This window comes from Oenanthe melanoleuca, chromosome 4, assembly GCF_029582105.1.
Source record: "Oenanthe melanoleuca isolate GR-GAL-2019-014 chromosome 4, OMel1.0, whole genome shotgun sequence".
NCBI classification, from domain to species: domain Eukaryota; kingdom Metazoa; phylum Chordata; class Aves; order Passeriformes; family Muscicapidae; genus Oenanthe; species Oenanthe melanoleuca.
Window position 1 is genome coordinate 19,035,524 of NC_079337.1, and position 24,294 is coordinate 19,059,817.

Consider the following 24,294-nt stretch of genomic DNA (forward strand, 5'->3'; position numbering starts at 1 on the left):
TCACTCTACATTACAATGCTGTGATGATACTGAGTGCCCATAAACACAGTTCAGATAGGTGTGTTAAATCCAGGTCAGATGTATGTCACCATAGCAGTGTGAAACAGATGAAGGGGAACTTCTCCCAATGTGTCTTCTAATTTTTTAATTTTTCCAATTGCATTCTCAAGAGATCTAAGTTTGCAGTTAATAAAAGTGATTAGGCTGAAATATAAAGTCAAAGTATTGCACAGGATGTCTTGGTGACATGAGATGGATGCAAAATCTATGCTTTACTAAATCTAAAAGGCAGGACCTTCCCCATAGTACAAACTAACCTTTTGCTGATTCATGGCAGCTATCATTGACCATTTGATACATAATTTTGGTGCTAAGAGAGGCTAATATAGACATAACACAGTAAGACTCATCAGTGTCTGCAGTGAATGCAACCTGCTGTATGTAGCTGCTGTCCTGCTTACTGAGTTATCTGGAAAGATTTGTAAGAGTTATTTGAGTTTTCTTGGGTTAAAAACACTCATAGTAGCCTGGAATATTCTCCTATCATTTAATTGTATTCTTACTAGTTTTGGGAAACTAAAAGTACAAAATGGAAATGCATGGCATAGTAGCAGCTTTTGAGAAGATCTGCAAAAACTAGCTTCTCCTTAAAGCTCATCACTAAGTTTGTAATTTCTTTTTCATATTTCTAGCCCTCATCTTTATACTGTAAAATATTTACATTTGAAAGTATTTAGCTTGTTAATTAAAACTGTTAAAAGTTCAGATTCTCACAACTGACACTAGAGGAAAAAAGAAAAAGCTTAAATTTAATGAATATCATAAAACCTTGACGATAGTGCTACTTGTCTGTAGCTGGATGTTATGCTGTATGGAGGATGGGTTTGTATTAGAAAAGCAGCATTTGTTCACCAGAGTAGATTTTAAATTCTCAGACTTAAGAGTATTTGAATTTTTAAATTTAAAAGCTTTCTATTGTGAAAATATGCCAAATATACTCACATTATGTGAGTAAAATGAGGTATATATTCTCCTTGATTAACCTACAGCTATTTGTAGTCATTTAGCCTGTTTTATTTAGAAATTTTCCACCAGTTTAGTGAAATTATTTTTTATCTAAGTTGAGATTTTCTGTTGAAATATATCTATACACACGCACACACACACATAGATATGCACATTTTTCTTCTCAGATTCGAATGAGAGTGTTATAAATGGCTTTTGGTCTTTGTCAGCTTGCCACATTTTTTACAGCTTGGATGCCTGCCACGTCCTGCTCTCTCATGGTGACACCAGCAGAGGGAATGAGTGGCTGTCTTTCCATTCAGATCAGAAAGTTATCTAACTGCTATTAACATTGCAGCAGAAGTGTCCGTGGTATTTTGTGGACTCCCCTGGAGGCAAGATCCAAAGTTTGTGTAATCTAAACAACCCTCACTTTAACTTCTCACTGAGATTGAAGGCTCTGTGTAATCCTTCGTATTTATTTCCTTCTAGATTCCACTCTGTAAGCATCAATAGTTTATATTTCATCTAGTACTGCCAGCAAACTGTAAGCTGAATTTACAAATCTGTCATGTGAGATATTTTTCAGCTTTTGACACAGCTCACCACCCGCAAATGAGTAAATGAGGCCAAAATGTCCAAGTCAGCTTCTCTTCAGCAGAGAGATAAGGTGAGACACCTCTGGGTGTGAAATTTGTAGTCCATTTCTCAAATGAATTTCTGCAACAGTGAATTCCCATTTGTTGAAGTAAAGCATAAATCATATGACAGGCAAGTTCTACTTGCCCTGAATTACATTTGTATAATAGCCCTCTATATAATAAATCTCTAGGTAGAGGCAAATCCTTGGCATGCTTAACAGGTAAGATGGAAAGGAAGAAAAAATGAACCCTTTTCCTTTCTCCCCAGTTTAGCTTCTTTGGTATGCATTGCCAGATATGTGGCAGGGTTATAATTCAATGCACACACACTGCTAAGATTATTGGCTTTGAGAGAGAAGGAGAGGCATTACCATGCTCTGCCTGGTGCCACCACACAGCCATGGCAGCTGGGCCACCTCACTGTGCTCTGCCTGCTCTTACACAGCCTCTCACACCTTTCTCAAGGGCAAATGCTACACATGGTGTCATTTTTTTATTGCTGTCTAAGCACTGGAAATAACAGTCGGGGCCCCCCTGGTGCAACCAGCACCAGCAGATGCCCTTTTTCTTTTCTTCCTATTTTTACAGTGATGTGATCTCTGTATGGTGAAGTGCCATCCTGTCCAGGGTAGAGTCTGTCAGATGACTGAGAAGGCTTGAAACCACCTTGGTGCTTTGAAGCCAAAGCTTTTGTACTTTTTACTACCTCATTTCAGTCCAGGGAGCTTTGCTGTCAGCATTTCCTCCCCAGACCCTCTGCTGTATGAATGCTCAGGGTGTGCAATGCACTTCACCATGCCCTCCCTTTTGCCAAAGGAAGCCTCCCCAGAGCATACCCCAGGAGGGTCACAGAGTTGGGGGGATAATGCCCACAGCAAGGACTGTTTTATACATAAGGAGCTGTACTGTGTGTGCTTCACAGATGAGTGAGGAATATAGGGCAGAAAGGAGAAGCAGCAGTATGGGAGATTAGGAGGTAACAATGGAAAATAAAGGGTGTACTTATAATTTTTAAAATGACTGCTTATATATTGCAAGAGGTATCATCACATAGTTATCATATTAACCTGTTCTGTCACCCATCTCCTCTCTCACAGGCCAAAATCAGCCTTATCACACACTCCACACATTGCTGAGCTTTGCAGTTGAGAAACGGGGTGAAATGAAGCAGGTGCCCAGCTGTGGCAAGGTGCCACACCTTTGACTCAGCTCTCCAGGTCTGATTGTGAGTGTTGAGATATAGCTGCTTGTGACTTCGTAAATAAGAATCTCCACAAGGCAATTTGGACTCTTCTCGTTGCTAATGCTAATGTGAGCTGAGTGGATTAGCTGTAGGCTGCCTTGCTGCTGAATGTAGCCAGTGATAAATCTGAATTTGATTTAAAAAAAAACAAAACAAAACAGAGGGAGCCTATACATGTGCTGAAGATACAGGGCAGTGAAAGAGATGTCAAGACTATTTTATGTATGTTTTCTTACACAGGCAGTGTTAGTGCTACTGTTATACTTCTCATCTCTCTTTTGCATGGGGAATTCCCAGGTTTTGTAGCACTGAGATAGTGGATAGTGAACCTGGGTAGACCCAGAGGATTTAATGTGTGTAAGTGTGGGATTTTGTATCATTGCTCCTAATAAAGCCAAACTGTGACAGGTTATTTCTTGCTGTCAGGCTGTGTTGTCAGCCAGCTCTGTGCCCCAAAGTGCAGCAGTTACCCAGAGCGAGTTTTATGTTCATGCTTCTTTGTCTTTTACACATCACCATCATAACTTCCTTAGCTGTCTTTTCCAGCCTGCTTTCTCTGTTGCTCTTTTCATAAGATAAATGTCTACTGTCAAAATTAAGAAAGTTACCTGAGGGAAACCTGATTACAGGGGATGTGAAAAGAACTCAGAATTGTGTATTTGATTTGCATGAGCTGTGGAAGTGAATGCCAACAGCCTGAGAGAGTGTTCCATGGACTAAGGGTCACAAATGGGCTAAACTTTCCTTTTCCTCTGTTTTCCTCTGTTTTCCATTCAGGGTTTGAACATGAGTACCCAGCCTCACACTCTGACCAAGGCAGAGATCCCCAGCCATGTTCTTTATGCTGTAGGAACGTGTGTGCTCGTTATTGGCTCCATTGGCATCATAGGAAACCTCCTAGTCCTCTATGCGTTTTACAGGTACAAAAATTCCTTTTGTGATTGATTTGAGTGGCCTTGAGATTCACCTCATGTGCAGATTTCTGCATTACTTTCCACTTGGAATCTAATGGCAACAAATGCGGGGGGAAAGAGGAGAAAGCAACCCTACACATACAGAAACACATCCATATGCATCATCGATAACCTCAGCATAAATTTCTGATCTATTAAAGAATCAAATACAATGGGAAAGTAATACCTTGTTCTAGAAACAATTTCCAGCTGAAAGTTTAAAGAATAGTTTAATACTGCTAGTGATAGAAACCACAGTCTTGCAGCTGTAGGTTTCTTCACTTACCCTGTAGTATTTGCAGAAATGCATGACAAACACTGACACTCCTCCCAGGAGCCCAGATGTCCTGAAAGGACCAAGAAGGCAATGTGCTACATGAAATGAGCTCATGCCACCAGTGTATTTCCTGCTGCAGGCAGATCATAGGATTTCTGTCAGTCTGTGTGCTGTCTTGGCAGAGGAGACATAGACAGCCAAAGCTACTGCAGCTACAGTATGCAAAAATCTCATGGAAAAAATAAATATCTGCCCTATGTCTCACACAGATGCTGATTTTCAAAATCCTCCTCATTCACTACTTGCTGTCATCATGCATGATGACACAACTGGGCCTTACAAAGCTAGAGACACAAAATAACATTAGTTATTTTGAATAACAGGCTTTTAATATGATTTAGAGAAATTGAATTCCCTGCAACTGTAGATACCATCACAATTTTTTAAAATGCAGCACAAGCTCCGTATTTGTCTTGAAATGTGTGTGGTTTAGCTGCTGTAATAAAAGCATTAAATTGTCAAATTTAATCATTAAATCACAGGCAGATAAGCACCTGGGAAGGTGTGAACTCTGCACTCTCACTGTTTTTGCAGGCAGTTATGAGATCCAAGAAATTGTTGGAATTGAAGCAGCACTAAGATAGCTGTCTCACTTTCACTTTCAGTATTTGCTTATCAACAAATGATAAAATAAGAGGAGAGAAATTCATGTTAGCTGTGGAGATTGATATTGCAAAGCACATCAGAAAGGTCTCAATTGTTTTACTTGGATAAGCTTTGCTTGCAGACTTCCGCTTTCATACTCTTTGTTGTGGTGTTTAATGTTGCCTGTTCGTCTGCAACTGAGAGTTATCATTGTCTCTCATGAGATGTACATAAGCAAAAGCACTTTATCCAAATCTCTGTGTGCTCTGCTCCTGCTGCAGCACTTTGTAAAGGTGTTTAGTTAGTGGTGTGTCAACCACTTCATGCCAACTGTGCCAACACAACACCTCAGTCAGCAGTTTTTACAGTATCATCAGAAGCAGATCCTTTGGCTCTGTAACTTTCTTCAGATCTTCCTCATGTGCAGTGCAAGGCACAATCAATACTACAGCACTCCTAGGGAGCTGCTCTTCTGAACAAATCCATATATATCAAGACAGCTGAAACTCCCCTTAGCTTGAAGAGGAAACAATCAATTTTATAGCTCCTGCTCTTTTCAATCATTTTGAAGTGACTACAGCTGTAGCTGCAATAAGTGACTGATGATTAGCAACTGATTCACTGTGAGTAACTATCAATTCCAACCTGGACAATATTTGTTTATGGTAGTAAACAAAGTTATAAAGTTAACTTTCCACTTTGTCTTTTTAAAACTATGTATTTCTCATGTTTTTAAGCAACAAGAAGCTGAGGACTCCCCAAAACTACTTTATAATGAATTTAGCTGTGAGTGACTTCCTGATGTCGGCTTCTCAGGCACCCATGTGCTTTGTCAACAGCTTGCACAGAGAATGGATACTTGGAGACATAGGTACTTTTCAACACTAATTCACACCTTGCCAGCTTTATGCTGCCTGCAGCCTGTTTCAGCCACAACAGCCTTGGATTGCACCATGGATAAAGCAGCACAAATGTCTTGAGTCACAGCCCCAGGAATCATCAGTCAGCGTGATGTCACATGTTTTGTATTACAGCTGTGACTTATTTTGCATATTTTGGAAAGGAAGGAGTCAACATCCACATGTAGTCATGCAGTACCCTTTAGCTTGTAAGGGAAGTGTTATGGCTGAAAATAGGAAGCAAAGTTTTAGTAAGTTGTAAATAGTTTTTCTGTCTCATTTTGAGGGCTAGTTACTACTTCTATTTAGAAATGTATGTTGATATCCATTGGCATGCTTCTAGGAATCTCATATTTAATTAAGAAACTTAGATAACCATAGTCATTTGAGGACTCAGCAAATTCAAGCTCCTTTCTTTCCAACTGCAAGAAATAAAAGGTGCTCTATGTTGAAATTATAGCTGAAATGTGGGTATAGCAAGGAGGCTCAGTGCTGTTTGGTGCTCCTCATCATATTATGGATGAAAACTTGCACCCACTGGTGGCTGTACAATGGTGGAGCAAGGCCAGCAGCACAGAAGGGACTCATCCTTAATTTGAAGATATTTTTAGTCTTGCTCACTTCTTAGATAAAATCAGTGCAAATTACCCTGTCAAGAATGAAGCATTTGATCTGGGTTGAGTGGGATTTGGTCCTTAGTTGCAAGTTAATTGTATGGACTTCAGAATTCTGTTGTAAGGTTGGATCTGGTGCTTTTGCTGCCTGGCATTCCTGGTGGGCTCTTGTCTATAACTGCATGGGGCAATGCAAGATTTCAAAGAATGGATGATCTTTCCACACGGGTTGCTCCATTTAATTCAGTGAAACTTTTTCCATCTGGTAGTGCAATGCCTGAATGCAGAGGGGGTTAAGAGGTCTGTGTTATGTAAAAAATGTCAGTTCTTTCAAAAAGTGCTGCCATTAAATATAGGAGTCAGAGCTATGTTTTACAGCTGGTCTGTTAGTCACCAAATTTAAACCACTTCTACATTTTTAAGCCACAGAAACCAAAGTCATTTCTTGAACCACACATCCATCATTAACAGACAGATGTCTGCTGCAGCATGTTAAGATCAATATATTGGGCAACAGTCCAGGAAAATATAACTTTAATTAGATTGGATTTTCTTTGAGGCAGTTTTCCATTGACAAAAGGTTCCCAGTTGCAGCCTGCAGTGAAGTAGAACTCGTTTAAATACATATATTTGTATTTTATTTGTATTTTTGATTTTCTAATAAACATTTAATAACTATGAAAATGTGAAGCTAAGAATATGCTCCTATTGAGTAAGAAGTCCTGAGCAAGAAAAAAAAAATAAAGGGGGAGTTATTACAATGGGCTCTGAGAGAAAACAGCCTCTTTTCAAGAAAACCCCTGACCTTGCCATTTCCTTCTCCAGGCTGTAACTTGTATGCTTTCTGCGGGGCTCTCTTTGGGATAACCTCGATGATGACCCTGCTGGCCATCTCTGTTGACCGCTACCTGGTGATCACAAAGCCCCTGCAGTCCATCCAGTGGACTTCCAAGAGACGCACCGTGCAGGTCATCGCCGCGGTGTGGCTCTACTCGCTGGGATGGAGCGTGGCTCCGCTCCTCGGCTGGAGTATGTTGTCTGCTCTCTCTCTCTCCTAGCATTCCCTGTGTGCTCTTTTCAGCCTTGCTTGGGGCATAAAAAAATGAGTTTTCTCATCAGTCCTCACCAGGATGCCCTGCCACCACCTGATGGTTTGTTGTTGTAGCACCCATCTGCACCTACTGCACTGCACTGCACACTCTGCCCCCCTACACCCAGGATGTATTTAAGCAGCACAACTGCAGATGGAGCATTAGGTGTGTACCTGAGAGCTCTGTAGCCAGGATCTGCTCCCCATGTGGGCACTCCCTTCTCAGACCACATATATGATGTGTAGTTTGGCTGGCACAGCTCTTGAAGACCATGGATACAGGACAGAGTTTATTTTAAGTGCTTAATGGTTGGATCAGCACCTGTGCTAACTTTGGGTGCATGTGTGAATAATGTGTTCCATGTATTCCATAGGTTCCTATGTGCCTGAGGGCTTGATGATATCCTGCACATGGGACTATGTAACCTACTCCCCTGCAAACAGAAGCTACACCATGATTTTATGCTGCTGTGTATTTTTTATCCCCCTGGTAATAATATTCCACTGCTATTTATCGATGTTCCTGGCCATAAGGCGTACTGGCAGGTAAGCAAACTAGCTGAAAGAACTACATATCCCTTTTTGTGTAATAGAAGATTTTCTCAGTTTCTTTTGCTGCAGAAAAATCTGAATCAAAAATTAGTCTGGATTGAAATAGCTGTAACAGGAGAAATAATTTTTGCTGATTTAAAACTGGAATGGATGTATGAATTTCAGAGTAGAAGAAGGTTTCTAGTGGTTTTAATCTTATTCCACTGTAGTGATTAATAGTACATCAGCTACTTGGGTTGAATTATTTGTATTTCAGATTTGCACTATAAGAAACAATGTCCTTGTGTATTCCAGCAGTTTTCAGCCTCGAGGGATAATAAAAAACATGAAGCAATGGGGAATCATCTGCCTTTGAGCAACTCTATAAACATAACAGTCCTCATATTTTTTTGACAGTTTTATTTAAGGCAACCATCCCAAACCCCATCATGCTTCACTCAAGCATCACAACTGCATGCTCGCACAATATCTGGCTATGCTTGCTCAGATGTTTTTCATCAAAAAATTTTTTTCCTCAGAAAATTTTTGGTCTATATTTGAAATGAAAAATCAGCAGGGTGTTAGATCTCTAAACTGACATTATTCTATGAGTTATTTTTCTGCTAATGAACACATGGCTTATTTTTGGCCTGATCCAACACCATCTGGTGCTGGGAATCCTTCCTGCTGCTCAATTGTGTCATCAGTTCTGATTGCTTTTCTCTGCTCCTGTGTGCAGGCACTTGTTGAAATAATTTGGCTTCATACTCTTAAATTCCACTTTTAAAAGTACATTTATATATGCCTAAAATGAAGTTCTTTCTGAACTCTATTTTATGGCCTTTTTCTTGGTTTTTATTGTGCTTTGTGAATGCATACTTGACAACAAGTGAAGGAATACATTGAAACAATGGTGTCTTGTACACCCATGGAGCACAGTGGACATAATCTTTTTTTATGCCTTTTGCAGGACCAGGCTGGATGGAGCTTTGAGGAACCTGGTCTAGTTGAAGGTGCTCCTGATCATGGCAGGGTGTTGGAACTAGATGATCTTAAACTCTCTTCCAGCCCACGCCATTCAATATATCTATGATTCTATTCTATATTTACAGTTCACCAGCAGGAACTTTTTTAACCTGCTGGCTGGTAGTTATTGTCCTCAGCCTGAAATGTATCTCCATTTAACAACACTAATATGTAAAATCGTTATTTCTATGCTAAAGTATATAAAATGTCTAACTATAAAAACATTCTAAAATAAAGTATAGTGTGTTTGGTGTGAAAAGAGAACTTGATTTTTCATGAAAAAAATATTAGGACTGCGTGTTGTACCTCCCATAAAGAAAATACTCTTTAATAAATAAATCTGCAGGTAAGCAAAAATGTCCTTGCAAGTGTTTGGGACAGGTATCTTAAAGCTGTCAGGGTATTCCAGCATGTTACCTCATGAATTGGAATTTCCTCCCTCAAAAAGGAAAAGACATAAGACTTGATTTTCCCATCCAGCTGTGCCTTTTCTTGCTCCACCTCTAAAAGTAGTGAAGGGCAAGAGACACCAATTTCTGTATCTTTGCAACTTGAAACCTTCCTTGCATTAGGGATAAGGACACAGCAGTCCTGTCCTGTAGCCCCAGGGGTTCTGGCTCAGTCTCACAGACAAACATAACACTTGCAACCACATTAAATACCTTCTAGGGTTTTTAAATATCATAGGAGAGAAGAAGAATTAGAGTGGCAAAATACAAAATTTACTTCATTTTGCATATTGCTGAGAATGTGTTAGAGGTTCTGCTTTTTTATTGTCATGCTAAAATATGTGTATTTTTTCCTGCTCCCAGAGATGTTCAAAAGCTGGGATCCTGCAGCCGGAAATCCTACCTCTCTCAGTCCATGAAGAATGAGTGGAAGCTGGCAAAAATTGCTTTTGTGGTCATCATTGTGTTTGTCTTGTCCTGGTCTCCATATGCTTGTGTCACCTTGATTGCCTGGGCAGGGTAAGTGGAAGAAGAATCCAAAGAGCAGGGGTTATGCAAATATGATTAGTACTATCATCCACATGAGGTGAATCTCCTTTTTAAATGGGTCTTGAATAATTGCTACATTAGAGGTGATACTTTGTGTTCCTAATCATCCTAAAATTACTTGCTCATGTCTTTGATGTTCTCTAAATGAATGAAACCAAGTACTCACTCTCAAATTCAAACCATTCACATGAGCAAAGAAATCACTTGAATGAATCAACTTTACAGGTGTATTTCTTATAAAAAGATAACAGCACAAAACCAATTCAAAAGAGTAATATGTTAAATAATGTAGTATCCATGTCTATGGCATAGCTGTGTGTTATGTTTTTTGTTTTGTTTTAGTCGAGGCAACATCCTAACACCATATTCCAAATCTGTGCCAGCAGTTATTGCCAAAGCTTCTGCAGTCTACAACCCCATCATATATGCAATAATTCACCCAAGATACAGGTACAGTAAATATATAGATTTTTGTATAACTGTACATGCAAATGTGGATTTTTTACATGGAACAAATGACCCTAGTTCTTTCAGCCTTACCCCTGGAAGGGGGTGGAAGGGTTCAGCATGTTCCTGTGCTGACCAGGCCATGATGGCTCTGGGTGCTCAGACCCAGCTGGTACATGGCAGCTCCAGATATGGCCTTGGGAGTGGCCAAAAGAGAACAGTCCCTCCCTTCACCTTTCCTCTCCCTCAGAACCCTGCTCTGCGCTGTGGAGCTGCACAACACTATGACTGACAGGAGGAGAAAGTGATGCTTGGGTCACCTTTCATTGTACCACAGACAGCCACTACAGAGCACTCTCTGGATAAAAGGTCCCAACCAGTAAAGCTCAAAAAATCACATCCTTACCAATTTAAGCAGCTAATATATGCATATGTTCAAATTTTGATTTTCTGAAGCACTCTTTCACAAAAAAAATTTGAGACACTGTCAGCAAAAGTTACTTAATTATATAAAGGAGATATACTTGTAACAGCACTGCTACCCAGCATGCATTTTTGCAAGTCCTTCAAAGTGTAGCTACCACTACAGTGGTAAAGTGACACTGTGTCGAAAGTTCTGAGAAAACACAGGGATGCCATGGTGGTAAATGTGATAAATGTACAAATACCACTAGATGGCAGGGTTAGTCATTGTTATGAGGCTTGTTTCACCCAAGAAGTGGAAAAACTGGTAAATTCCATTGCCTGACAACTAGGACTTGAGAGCTGGAAATTGAGTTCATTGTTTAGGATGTGTGATGTATGACAGTGTGGTTGTAAGAAAAGTGAAGGTCTCTCAGAAGACTGGTTCAAACTTGCCCAAAAAGGGTGAAAACCTTTCACCCTATGATTCTATAGAATGACAGAATGGTTTGGGTTGGAAGGGACCTTAAGTATCATCAAGTTCTCACCTCCTCCCATGGACAGGGACACCTTCCACAAGACCAAAAACCCTATCCAACCTTGAACACTTCCAGGGATGAGGCATCCACAGCTTGTTTGGCCAGCCTGTTCCTGTGCCTCACCAGCATCACAGTAAATTTCTTCCTAATATCCAATACAAACCTTCCCTCTTGCAGTTTGAAGCCATTCCCCCTTATCCTATCCCTACATGCCCTCATGAGAAGTACTTCATCAGCTTTCCTGTAGGAGTACTGAACCTCTTTCAGGTACTGGAATGTGCTGTAAGGACTGCCCACAGCCTTCTCTCCTTCTGGCTGAACAGCCCAACTCCCTCAGCCTATCTGCAGAGGAGAGCTTCTCCAGCCCTTTGGTTATCTTCATGGCCTGCTCTGGACTTGCTGCTATGGGTCCACATCCTCCTTGTGCTGGGACCCCAGAGCTGCTGCAGCCCTGCAGTGGGGTCTCAGCAGAGCAGAGCAGAGGGGCAGAATCCCCTCCCTGCCCTGCTGCCCACACTGCTCTGGATGCAGCCCAGGACACGTTTGGCTCTCTGGGCTGTGGGCACACATTGCTGGGTCATGTCCAGCCTCTCATCCAACACCCCCAAGTCCTGCTGGCCAGGGCTGCTCTCCATCCATTCTCTGCCCAGCCTGTGTTTGTGCTTGGGATTGTCCTGACCCACAGACAGCATCTTGCTCTTGGCCTCATTGACCTTCCTGAGGCTCCCATGGGCTCCCTCTCCAGCCTGTCCAGGTCCCTCTGGATGCCATCCCTCCCCTCCAGCATGGCAGCCCCACCACACAGCTTGGTGTCATCACCAAACCTGCTGAGGGTGCTCCCAATCCCACTGTCCCTGTCACCAGCAGTGATGTTAAACAGGGCTGGTCCCAGCCCTGACCCCTGAGGTCACCACTTGTCACTGAGCTCCACCTGACACTGAGTCATTGGGCACAACTCTTTGAGTGTCACCACCAGCCAACTCCTTATCCACTGAGGGGTCCATCTGTCAAATCCCTGATTCTCTATTTTGGAGTGGTACTTTGTTTGAAAATGTCTGCTATCATAACTAACACCTTTTTGCATCCTCCAAAAACCATCTGAGTTTTTTTGAAGCCTGCAGAGCATTTTAGTGTAGGAGTAGAAGAATGTCTAATTTCTGATGGGTTGCAGAAATTCAATGGGAAGTTTTGCATGGCTAGCTGATGTGTTTAGGACCCATTATTTGTTTCTGAATCAAAGTTATTTTGTTCAGTTTATTATTTTAGCAAGGAACAGATTGCCTAGAGAAGCTGTGGATGCTTCCCTGGAAGTGTTCAAGGCCAGGTTGGATGGGTTTAAGCAATCTGGTCTAGTGGAAGGTGTCTCTGCCCACTGCATCAGGTTTGAAACTAGATGGTCTTTAAGATTCCTTCAAGATCCCTTCCAACCCACACCCTCCTATGGCTCTGTGACAGTGAACTACTTCAGTCAGTCTTTTTCCTATCAGCATTGTCTTAAGACTGCTAAGAAAAAGACTGGACTCCACAACAAGCTTTCAGACATTTTCTTAATAAGTATCTTGTTTTATCTTGCTTTTCTTTTTACCCCCTGCTTTCTAATCTGTATTTATAGACATATCAACAAGACAAATTTTTATGGACTTCTTGTGAAGACATTTCATATGCTTGGGAGCAATCCAGTCAGGAAAAGAAGTAATGTTGGGTCCCTTGTGATGAATCAAGAATGCAGTTTCAAAACCAAAAAAACCTTACAGTATACCAATAAGTCAGCTGGTAAAAATATGTTGGCAGGATGAATTTTGCTTAAACAGTGAATAATGAATATATATGTTAAGGTTATTGTTTCTGGATAATTTCCAAATCTTCTAATTATTCACATTATGCCTTGAAAGTAATTCATTCAAGCACAGATAAATGGGCCAGTCTGTTCAGGCCAAAGGGTTAAGGGTTTGAGCAGTGGATAATTTGTCATTTTATATTGGAACTACTGAACCAAATTACATCTAAGTTATTTTCCAAATCTTTCTAGAAAGAGGCATCCAGAAATCAGGATCAAAAGTGTTCAAATCAGGCTCAATCCACTAGCAAAGCTAGATGTTTTTTTCCACAGAGAATTCCTGACACTGCATCTTAACATCCCAAAAAACCCAAGACTTTTTGTGGAACTTCCTTGCCTTTTCTCCTTACAGAGAAAAGAAAATGTACACTATAGCAAATGTAACTGAAAATGTAACACTGACCTTTGTGCTAGCATTTGGCTTCTAAGAACTGGCTTAAGAATTTGTTATATTCTTCCTCATCTACCCATCCCCCTGCCCACCCATTCCCCACCAGTAGAAAGGAGAAAAACACTTCTCCTTAATAGGACTTACAGGAAGTAAATAATGTAAGTGAGGAATGTGCTCAGAGTTTTAATTTGTGAAATGCTCTTTTGTGGAGAAGAAAGCTTTCACATCTTTAACAACTTTTCTCTATGTTCCACAATAACTAACACATTGCTGTGTTAGAGTTATTGCAGAATCTCCCTTAGATTTTGGAATTTTTAGGTTTTGGAATAATTCTTTCATAGCAAACAGGAAATTCTGCAACTCCATGTTTCCAACTGGCTCCCAGGTAAGGCAGAATTACACAAAAAATGTTGGTTCAAAACTCCTACAACATAAATAATGAATAATCACAAATAAATTTGACTTGCAGTATTTTTTAAAAAGTTGCTTGCAATTGCTATATATTTCACTTTAGGCGATTCTTTTATTTCAGATTATATAAATATCATTAAATAAGTACCTAAGTTTATGCCTTTTTTTGCACATACAATATTAAAACTCCTTTCAAAACCTGTAATTTCATCCCAACCAGAAAAATGCCCCTCAACAGTCCTCCCAAATATTAGTGAAATAGAAATTCTGGTCCCTCGAGACATTCAGAAATGTTCATATATTTTCCTTGAAAATTCACCATCAGACATTCATTTCCTGAATCTCCATCATTAGGAGACCTCTGCACCAAAACCAATTTAATAGAAAGGATGGTGTGTTTTACACTAACTTGAATTTGTCAAGGGAAGTAGTTCATCTTCTTAGCTGGGGTAAAAAGCTGGCAGCTGCTTTTCAGCACCAGACTGAGGTATTCAGCCTGAAAGGAAATTGATGACATTTTCTCGTGTCCTGTAAACCCTTCCTCGGGACTTTTTATTTTGTGCACAACATGAACCATCCGTTTTTACCCAGCATCATGTGAGGAGTCTGCCCCAAGCAGCTCAGGGAGCCCTGCCTGGTCACCAAGAGGCATCCTGGCAGGATCAGGAATGATGGTGCAGGCAGCTTTTTTCAGTCCTCATCTCCAGGATAGACACAGAGCTGCTGTTCACTTGCCTTTGAAATTCCAGAGGAAAGAGACACAGAACTATTCAGAGAGCGGTGATGATGCCAAATGCTGAGGTTTGATGGTGGTGGGTTTCTTTTTTTGATTACAAGTGAGTGACCTTCTTGCATGATGCCAGGATCACGTCTTTGAAATTCTAATGTGTTATCTTTTGTGAAAATTGAAATGATGATTTAAAATGCACTGGCTATTCAACAAACCTGGTAACTGTAGAAGCAAAATATTTTACAATATACATTTGCTTGACTTCCATCTCAGTGTAAAGTCAACACACAGACATCCTCCAGCGATCAGTGGTCCCCTGCATCACTTCCTTGCCATACTTGCTGCCTCACTTCTTGACTTGTTCATCTGTTGGGCTGAAATAATGGATTGGGAAGTGCTGGGGAGGTGTTACATCATTCTGTGTGTCTTTGCACAGTGAAAACCTTTGTACCAACTGGGTTAACATTTTAAGTAAACCATATGCAATCATGCTCTTCAAGACATTTTAAATTCTTACCACTTACCTATGCAGTTCTTCTGTGTATTTTGACACAAGGCCCAGAAGAACCTGTTATTTTTCTTTTTGAGTTGTTTGCACCAGCTACCATGCTGTTTGCACGTAATCTTTAAGACCCCTTAACCAAAACAGAAGCTGTGTTGAGGTGATGGAAAGAGACAGCCTTTTCACCACATGAATTTCACCACATACATTTCAAAGCCATGTCTTCAGTGTGACAGGTTTGGCTTTTTTTTTCCTTCTCACATTTTCCCTCAGAAAAACCATCCACAAAGCTGTTCCCTGCTTGAGGTTCCTGATACGAATATCAAAGAATGACCTCCTGAGGGGATCCATAAATGAGTCATCATTCAGGACTTCTCTCTGCAGCCACCACTCTCTTGCTGGCAGGACCAAGAGCATTTGTGTTCCCTCAGTTTCTACTGGAGAAGCTGTAAGTCTTTTCTTGTTTCCATGAAAAGAGGGTATAACATTTCTCAGACTCTAAATAAGCAACTCTAAAAATACATATTCAAAATTAGAAAACAGAAAAGGCGAAGAGGAGAGTGTAGCCAAATTTTTTGGGTCATGTAAGGTCATTTCTGCAATGCTGGGAGTTCATGCATGGTGATTTATGATCAGAAAAAGCATTCAGGCCACCATATGTGTGTGGTTCTGATGTCTGCTGGGACTAAGGATGTTCAGATTATGTCTTTAATGTGAACTAAAAAGAGCCACTGTCAGACACTCCCTGTGTCACCAACTACTGGCTATGTTAGGTATCTCACAGGTCTGGAGGACAAGTAAACAATCTTCCACCCAAAAGCTGTATTTTTATTTTAAAAGAAGTCCATTTTCTGTAGGATGGGAAATTTTTTACTTCTTTACCTGGATTTTAGCCATGAGGAGTGAAAGACTCCTGCCCCTAGAGCATGGTGGGATGTTTTGTAAGAACATACCCCAAGCATCACTAAGGCTGGTGACTGAGTGAGATAGAAACAAAGGGATCCCTTGAGGCTCTTCACAGCCTCTCTCAATCACAAGGAGCTGGCCTTGCCTGCAGAGCTGCTGGGAAGCTGGCACAGCACAGTGCTGTGGCTGGGGCTGGCCCTCCTAGGGACCTGTGCTGCTCCCCCTCAGTTTGGGCATCAGAAACCTCCCAGAGCAACCGCTGCCACCAATAACCTCTCACAAAATTATAAATCCTAAGCATACCTTTTATACCTTTAGGTATAAAAACCTAAATTTGCTCCCATTACTCCTTCATTTGATGCCAAATGAAGTAATTTCAGCTGCATCATCCTGATCTAAGAAGCTTTCTGTTCTTCACTGTTGTTCACTACCTGGTTTTGGTTAGTTCAAGGCAGCAGGTTATTGGATGTATTTCAGTGCATGTGCTGCTTAAATAGACAGGATAATGACGATGAGAGGCTTTGTTTTTGGCCCAGCTTTGATTTAGGAGTCCCAGTTAAAAACCCTGCTGTGCTGTGCTGAGTTGATGCAGCCAAAGGCAATTGTCCTTGGGACAACTGACAGCTCAGTGCAGCTGTAGAGATTTTAGCTGAAACAGCAGCTGCTGAAATAAAAGCTAAGCTCAATGACTTTGGCATGACAGCAGGACTGACTGAAATTTTGGAATGCTCCAATAAAACATTGATGGGCAAGAAATGACACCAGGAACACTGTAAAAGATGCAGCTGTTGCCACCAACATTTTCCTCTGTGTGTATGTGCATGTTAGTGAAGGGAAAAAACATATTTGTGAGTCATGTTAAGGAACGTTTCATTCAAGAGTTTTATTCAACAAGTGAGGGGAAATAAATAGATGGCCACACATAGATGTAAGAGCAAGGTGATGCAGTGGAATTATGCACTTCCTACTTGTGTTGAGCCCTGTCTGGCCTCTGCCTATCCATATCTAAAAGCTGGTGTTGGAGTGGAATGACCTCATCATTGATACTCAGTCAAAAGGCACTACACAGTAAGGGATAACAGAAGGCCTCAGCCCAAGGCTGTAAATGGAATAGCACTTTTGCAATATCCCATTTGTGCTTCATTGCTGACATAGAAAATTAGAGCAAAGCCCACTCACTGTCTCCCATGCACTAGTGATAGTTTGTAGAATCAGCAAGCTCATGCAGATTGAGAAGCCCTTGGTTTTCTGGATATTCTGCTGGGATGTATGCAAACATGGTTTTGGATCTGTCCATTTCCATGGTTTTATTTCAGCTACTGGTCACACAGAATGCCACAAGACATAAGAAACAGATTAATTGTATTAACTCCCATCTTTAGAATTCAGACGCTCTGCAAGTATAAATATAGCATAAGCAATGAGATAAAAAAAACAGTGGAAAACATCCTGGTGAAAATAGTTTAAATAAATTGTCATTATTTCCAAGCTGGTTTTATTTTTTGGTCGGCAAGCAAAATAGTCCAGGGTAATAACAGGACTGAAAATAGAGCCTCTCCCCAGGGGAGTTTTGAGTGTGAGACTTATGTTGAAACAGCTTTGGTTTTTTGTGAATGTGCATGGGTTTTGCTAGAGTTTGAGATCTTACAAGAATTTGAGAAGGATGCAACTGTCTGAAATCCTTCATCAATTTGTGATTAGACCTGGAGCAATGTAGAGCTCGACCCTGTAGAGCCAGCTCAAGAGAAACTGAAGCCTCGCCGAAGTCATTCTTTCTCCACAAGTCCGAGGCAAGAGAAGAGAGACCCGCTCCCAAAGACCTGCAGCTGCGATGCAGCCACTGCTGAAAAGGTACTGAAAAAAGTCTCAGCTGAGGGTTCTCCCTTTGGTGCTAATCTTGCTGCAGAACATCATCTCTGCAGTGATAGTTCAGCCTTTATGCCCATCTATTTCATTTATTTATACTGACTCCAACATCTTTCTCCTTGCTGTTATTTTTTTTTATTTTTTTTTTGTGTCTGTGTGTGACAAATGAGAGTGTCAGTAATGCCTAATTACGTGTTTTTCACTGGTATTTGCCTGTTTTTGGAAAGCCAGCTCTGCTTATAGCTCTGGAGCTGCATTAAGGCATAGTCAATAGCATCAGATGTAAGAAGATGAGTTCTTTGCCTATTTATCTACCCCAGCTTTGGTTCCTTCCATCATGGCCCTTGTTATCCTACTGCAGTCTCCTTTTAGAGTAAAGTCAAGTCTGTGAAACAAGAGTTTGACGTGATAGAAGGTACCCTTTTCCTTCTTTTCAGTGCACATTAAAATGTTTTATTTTTGTTGAGGGGGAAGACAAGAAAGAACTCCCATTTCTCCCTAAGGGTGGGAAAGTCTGGCAGGTGCCACCCTTCCCTCACTGAAAGAGGAGACGGTGAGTACTCAGCACATCCTCTGTGGATGCATCACCCTCATTGGCCAAACCACTGAGGTTTGGTGTCCTGCTGTTGAGGAGCACCCCATTCCCTGATGGGAGCAGTAGGTCACCCATGAGTCAGCTTCCGCCAGATTGTAACACATTTGTGTGAGTGGCACAGTGCCAGGCACACACCAGTGCTGCCTTTTCAGGGAAAGACAGATGTGGCTTACAAAGCCTGTCTGTGGCTGGACAGTAGCATCTCCTTTTTGATGGAGGCACCCTTGCATGGGGTTATTCTAGTACATGTGGATGAACACCCACACCTTGGGCAGCTATAGCATCTACTCCTGTCCCCTGTCCTCCCTTCCAGATCTGATGGTAATTGTCTGGAGACAGCATAGTTTAAAGCAAGAACTACTCTGAAAATTCCCAGCTGCCCAATGACCCAGTTCCTGCATGCCTCTGTCCTGTCTTCTTTCATGTGTGCCATTAAGACCAAGTCCTGACAAGTTTTGTTCTTTTCCTGTAACTGTTGTGAACAGTGCTGGTAGAAAAACAGAGGCTTCTAATGTGGTGTCAGGCAACTCAAATCTACCACTTAGTTCTGCTGCCTTCTGTCAGCAGCCAGATGTGTCCAAGGTTGTAGGCAAATGGCAAAGGATATTGTCTCCAGGTTCTGGAGAATCCCTGGCTTGTGGTCTCACAAGGAAGTAAATCTCAGGTGGTCTGCATAAACAGTTCAGTAATAAAATAAATATAACTATATCTGGAATTTAGCAACTGTGTAGCCCACAAGAAGGCTCATGTGCTATACTTTGCCTTTGAAAGACATCTCTTGAATTACTTTGATAAATAACCCTTTAGACTTTCAGTGGCATTCACTGAACTATGAGGAGTTTATTTACATTGAATGTTCAAAGCCTCACTTGCTTTTTTTACTGTTTTCAGCAGAGATTCCTGTGTGTTGTGAAGGTCCTTTGTGTGTTCATTGCAGCTAAATGCAATGTATCACTATTCCTACTATCAGAATAAATATTTATTTGTCAAGCTCAGTTAGAGTGTTTCACCACATGAGACCACACATTCATCCTCAAAAAAGCCTCCAGAAAACCCCAACAAACCCTAAAAAAGCACCAATGCAGGTTTTTATATTTATGTTAAGATTTTAACAGCGTTACTGGATTGTCTTTGACTGAATTCCAGCTAGAGCACTTCCAAAAACACTCAGTTTTTGTGGACAAGCCAGTCAGTGTCCCAGGCTTGGTGCATTTCAAAGCACAAAAATGCATATGACTGTTTTCTGTGCTGCAACAAAGATACGATCCAGCCCCATGACTTACTTCAGTTATGATAGTAACAAACTTGATGTAGGCTGAACCCTGGAAATTTAACATGGCAGTGAAGAGGCTTTTCTGGAAGGATTAAAATGTGAGTTTGGATACTTGATTTCAAAGGAGAGTGGTCAAATGTCCTCTCTGCATCCAGGTTTTGTTTCAAGATAATTACCTGATGTGAAAACTATCAAAAAAACTTGTCAGTGTGTGTTGTGCCCACCAAGACACATCCAAAAGAAACCTATCCTTCTGTTGCAATGAACACAGCACTTGAAACAGGGAAGAGTGGTTTTGGAGTTGGATTTTTTTATTCTATTAATATCTTTGGTATGGAAGAATATGGAAGGACTTCTCTGTTACACTAATTTAAACCATTTTTTTTTTAGCAAACTGTGCTTCCCTCCACTTGGTAGATAGAGCAGCTAGAGAAATTATTATCAATAGGGATTTGTGAATGATTCCTGCTTGTGGAGTAGAATGACACAAAACTATAGGAATTCACATAGTAGTGAAGTAAAAACTGCACTTTAAAAGTTGCTTTTCCCTAGAAAGGAGGAACATCTAGGTCATCTCTGTATCTGATACGTTGATTGTAATTTTTTTAAAGGAATCCAAAACTGACCACTGATGCCTTCTCTTACCAGTGTATTTAAATATTAACTGACACTTTCAAAGCTTACTTAGTTGACTCTGAATTTGAATACTGTGCACAAGACTTATCAAAAAAATACAGAGGCCTTGCCATCAGAGCCAAGTTAGAAATCAGAATTCTCTCAAAATAGGCAGATAAGAAATTGTTTGCAAAGTGAGCATTGTTTGCAAAGTGAGCATTTATTGCTTCTTTCTTGAAGGAAGCACTTTTCAATGTGTGAATGCAAGGCCACCAACTTCCCTGAGGATGTATCAGGAGCCATTTGGGGAGAAAGAGATTGTCACAAGGTTGACAAAATTTTAGGGAAATAAAGAATGAAGTGTACTTGAGTCTTACCTGAGATCTCTTCTATTAGAAGAGAGAGAAGTGCAATAATCTAGTACCCTGTTACCCTGAGATGTGTTAAAATTTAAGTAGTACCATTAAATAAGTCAGATTAAATAAGTCAGACACAGGAAGGAGTTTTTGTTTTCTTCTTTTTTTTTTTTTCTTTTTACTCCTTGCTGATATTTGAGTACTTCTTTTGCTCCATTTAACATTCTGCTTTTCAAGCAGTACATGTTAGCACATAATGATTTTCCCTCAAATTAATAATTCAAGAGTTTAGAAAATTGTCCTGGTGGCTAAGATATTGACTGGTAGCAATGAATATTTCAAATACTGTTTTCCACAGCCACATGGTGTCTGACAATGCTAAATCTTATATCTCCACTCCAGGTTTCGCTCTCCTCCAGCTGTTTGGAGAAGGTGTTTGGGCAGCCTGTCCTACCCAGTCCCTCTGCAGCACTCATGACCAGCTCCCAGAGAGCAACCTCTCTGCCTGTCAGATTGAATAGCAGCAGTGTCATCAGAGGAGACTCGAGCACCTCCCAAATGGCAACTCAAGGAAGTCAAGCAAATGGAGTTGTGGATTCTGTCATCAGCAATGCAGTCCCTCGCATCATCATCATTCCTACCTCAGAGACCAATCTCTTTAGAGAAGAACTGGAAGAGACTGAATTATTCCACTTTCATGACAAAAAGGGCAATCTGCTGGACTTGGAAGGGCTTAGCTCATCCATGGAGTTCCTTGAAGCTGTTGAGAAATTTCTATCGTAAGTTTGTCAAAAGAAAACTTTCCGGTAATTATTTTCTTGGCATCTTCTCCACTTAATTATACCAAATAAATGAAGCCTTGTAGGTTGGATCATCAGATTTTTTTTTTTTTTTGTATGTTTATATGGTAGTCACTGGGCAGCCTTCAGATTTATCTTTGTCCAAACCAGCTCAGGCGTGGAAACAGGCTTTCTTTGAGATTGTGCTGCAGGAAATGAGCAATGGAAGACCTGGCAGCATGATCGAGAGGCATTGGTCAAGGAGGCTGCCTGATTTGTTGCCACTGATGGGGGTGCCAGCAGAAGGGAAAAGGCTGACTGAGAGCAGGATCAGCTGCTGAATGCTTCTGCTATCTGCACACAGAACAGCACTCCTGTTTTGGCAGCTCTGCTCCGGACAGGGAAGGGAAGCACTGCAAGACCACAGCTTCCAGCAGCCCCAGCAGTAAGGCAGATGGCTACATGACCTCAGCTGGAGTTTAATCAAATAATTCTCAGCATTGTTTTTGCTGTGTTTTTTTTTTTTTTTTTTTTTTTTTTTTTTTTTTTTAAATAAGCTGCTTGCTAAACATAAAGAAAAAAAACTGGTGGTTTTTCACTGGGAAGTGACTGCTTGCCGACTTCTAATCCTCTGAAGTTTAGTGGTAGAAATCTGGATTTTACCTCAGTATTAGAATGGTCACCTAAATGTCAAAATGCAAGGTGCTATATGCTCAAAGATACACTACTGTAGCAGCATTCAGAGTACCTTCAGAGTTACAGTCCTGATTAAATATGTATGTATCCTAATGAGCCTGTGATTGAAAGGATGAATGCTCACAGCTGGCTTGACAAAAATAAAGCCTTGCCTGCTGTATATCATTTGTCTGTTCAGAGGAGGTTCTTCTCATCTCCTCTAAAACAAACCAGCAGATGTCTTTCACAGGTCACTTACCAGATGCCTTCAGAGTGGGTAAAACATCATCTTGGGGAGAGAACAACACAGTGCTGTGATGTTTGCTACAAGATCTGCACTTACATCATTATCTATGGTTACTAAATGTGCTCATTTTATCTGTGCTTCACATTATGGCTCAGGCTCACAGGACTCGCCTAGCATTTTATTCCTAAGTGTACTCTTCCTTTTTTTACTCATTTTCCCATTTCTCCACATCTTCCCTTTGAAGTCTCTGATTTTCAAACATAGACAACAAGTTGAACCACATTGTTCTTCACATAATATCAATATATATTAGTAGAAATCAGGTGCTCCTCTGGATACAATAATAGTGCAAATATTTGGCCCAGGGAGACTAATAGCATTCAGACATTCTAAAAAGAGAGTGAAAGTTTATGTTCATAGTCTCGGTTTATTTCCTTGGCTGTATCCTAGATTGTGCAGAGACCAATGAGAGAATTTCCAGGTTTTGTGTATTTCACTGGCTGATCTCGGGAAGTAATTTCTCTTTGCCTGTTTTCCTGATGCAAAAACCAGATGGGAAGCATAGAAGTGATTTTAATTACTTTTTTTCATTACAAAAAAAGGCAACACAAATCTTGTTTGCAACAAGCTAGACAGGAAGACTGCTAAAGAACAAATTAAAACCCAGAGCCATACAGGAGAGAGAAGAATGCCTCCAAACTTGCACACCTGAGGCTCTGCAAGGTGCCATATCTTTGAGAGGACTGAGATACTTTCTTTTGATATAGACTACAATTTTTAGGGAAAGAAAAAAAAAAGGTACTGGTGGGTTGTAGGGGCAATTGCTGTGACAGGCTGCCTAATGCAGTGCTGACTCTTAATGCTGCTATTATTTGAGGTGCTCTGCTGGCTAGAGACCCTCATCCTTCCTCACTGTAGAAAGCAGGGAGGAAATCAGGGGTGAAGCCCTATCATGCCCATGGCTGCCTGTGTGTAGCCTGGTGTGTGGTGCTGGGGGACCAAGGCTCAGTTGGACAGCACCACGCCGTGGTTCCTGCAGCCAGGCTGCCAAACCCTGTGCCCACTGAGTGCCACGTTTTCTGTTGGAGCCAGGAATCGTGCCAAGGTCATCTACAATGAGCTCAGCAATTCCAAGGGGAATTCCTCCTTTTGAGGACTGGCACAGTGAGCAGACAGGGCAGGACAGCTGCTGGGGACAGGGGCGTGCTCACTTGCAGTTCCACAGTGCCAGGTTTTCATCATGCATAGTTTTGGCCACAATGAGTAATCAAATGTTAATTATGTATTATGTTCATGGGAAATGGGGCAGGCTTAGTCCTAGGCTAAACATACTGTCCTGCCATCTTGGATTCTTGCCCTTTTTTTTGCTGAACCTGCCCTCTGATTTCTTTTCTATGCCAACTGTGCAGTCAGTGACCTTACTTCTTGCATTTAATATCGTGTCAATTGCTGAGCCAGATGTTCTTGAGCCAGATGTTCTTGAGCCAGATGTTAGGAAGCAAGTGTTCTTTCAAGGCTTCCAAGCCTTAGACTTGACTTTTACTGCTGTAATTACTCCAAATAACAGTAGAAAATGCATTTGGTGTTCCATGTTATAAAAACTTCAAAACTACTACTCTGGAGTAGATTTTTCACTCAGATTATGACAGACTTATACTGGGAAGGCTGTAGGCAGGGTATTACAATTTGCAGGATGAAAAATGGAAGACCTGAAGTTATAATTAACAGATTCCTCCGTATCTGAAGTTTTGTATTCTACCTGCTAGCCTACAAGAAGGCTCTCCAGTGATCTCTTGTGTGT

General features: G+C 41.0%; 1 protein-coding gene across 1 annotated transcript in view; it reads left to right on the forward strand.

Moving 5' to 3' along the window:
* The window catches only part of LOC130252359 (melanopsin-like), a 37,108-nt gene extending 15,437 nt beyond the window's left edge, over window positions 1-21,671 (forward strand). Inside the window, 9 exon segments of the mRNA XM_056489832.1 lie at window positions 3,667-3,809; window positions 5,502-5,635; window positions 7,103-7,306; window positions 7,742-7,913; window positions 9,737-9,892; window positions 10,265-10,372; window positions 15,455-15,629; window positions 17,789-17,938; window positions 21,195-21,671. Coding sequence (XP_056345807.1) covers window positions 3,667-3,809; window positions 5,502-5,635; window positions 7,103-7,306; window positions 7,742-7,913; window positions 9,737-9,892; window positions 10,265-10,372; window positions 15,455-15,629; window positions 17,789-17,938; window positions 21,195-21,575 — 1,623 coding nt within the window. The 3' untranslated portion in view covers window positions 21,576-21,671.
* The last annotated feature ends 2,623 nt before the right edge of the window (window positions 21,672-24,294 follow it).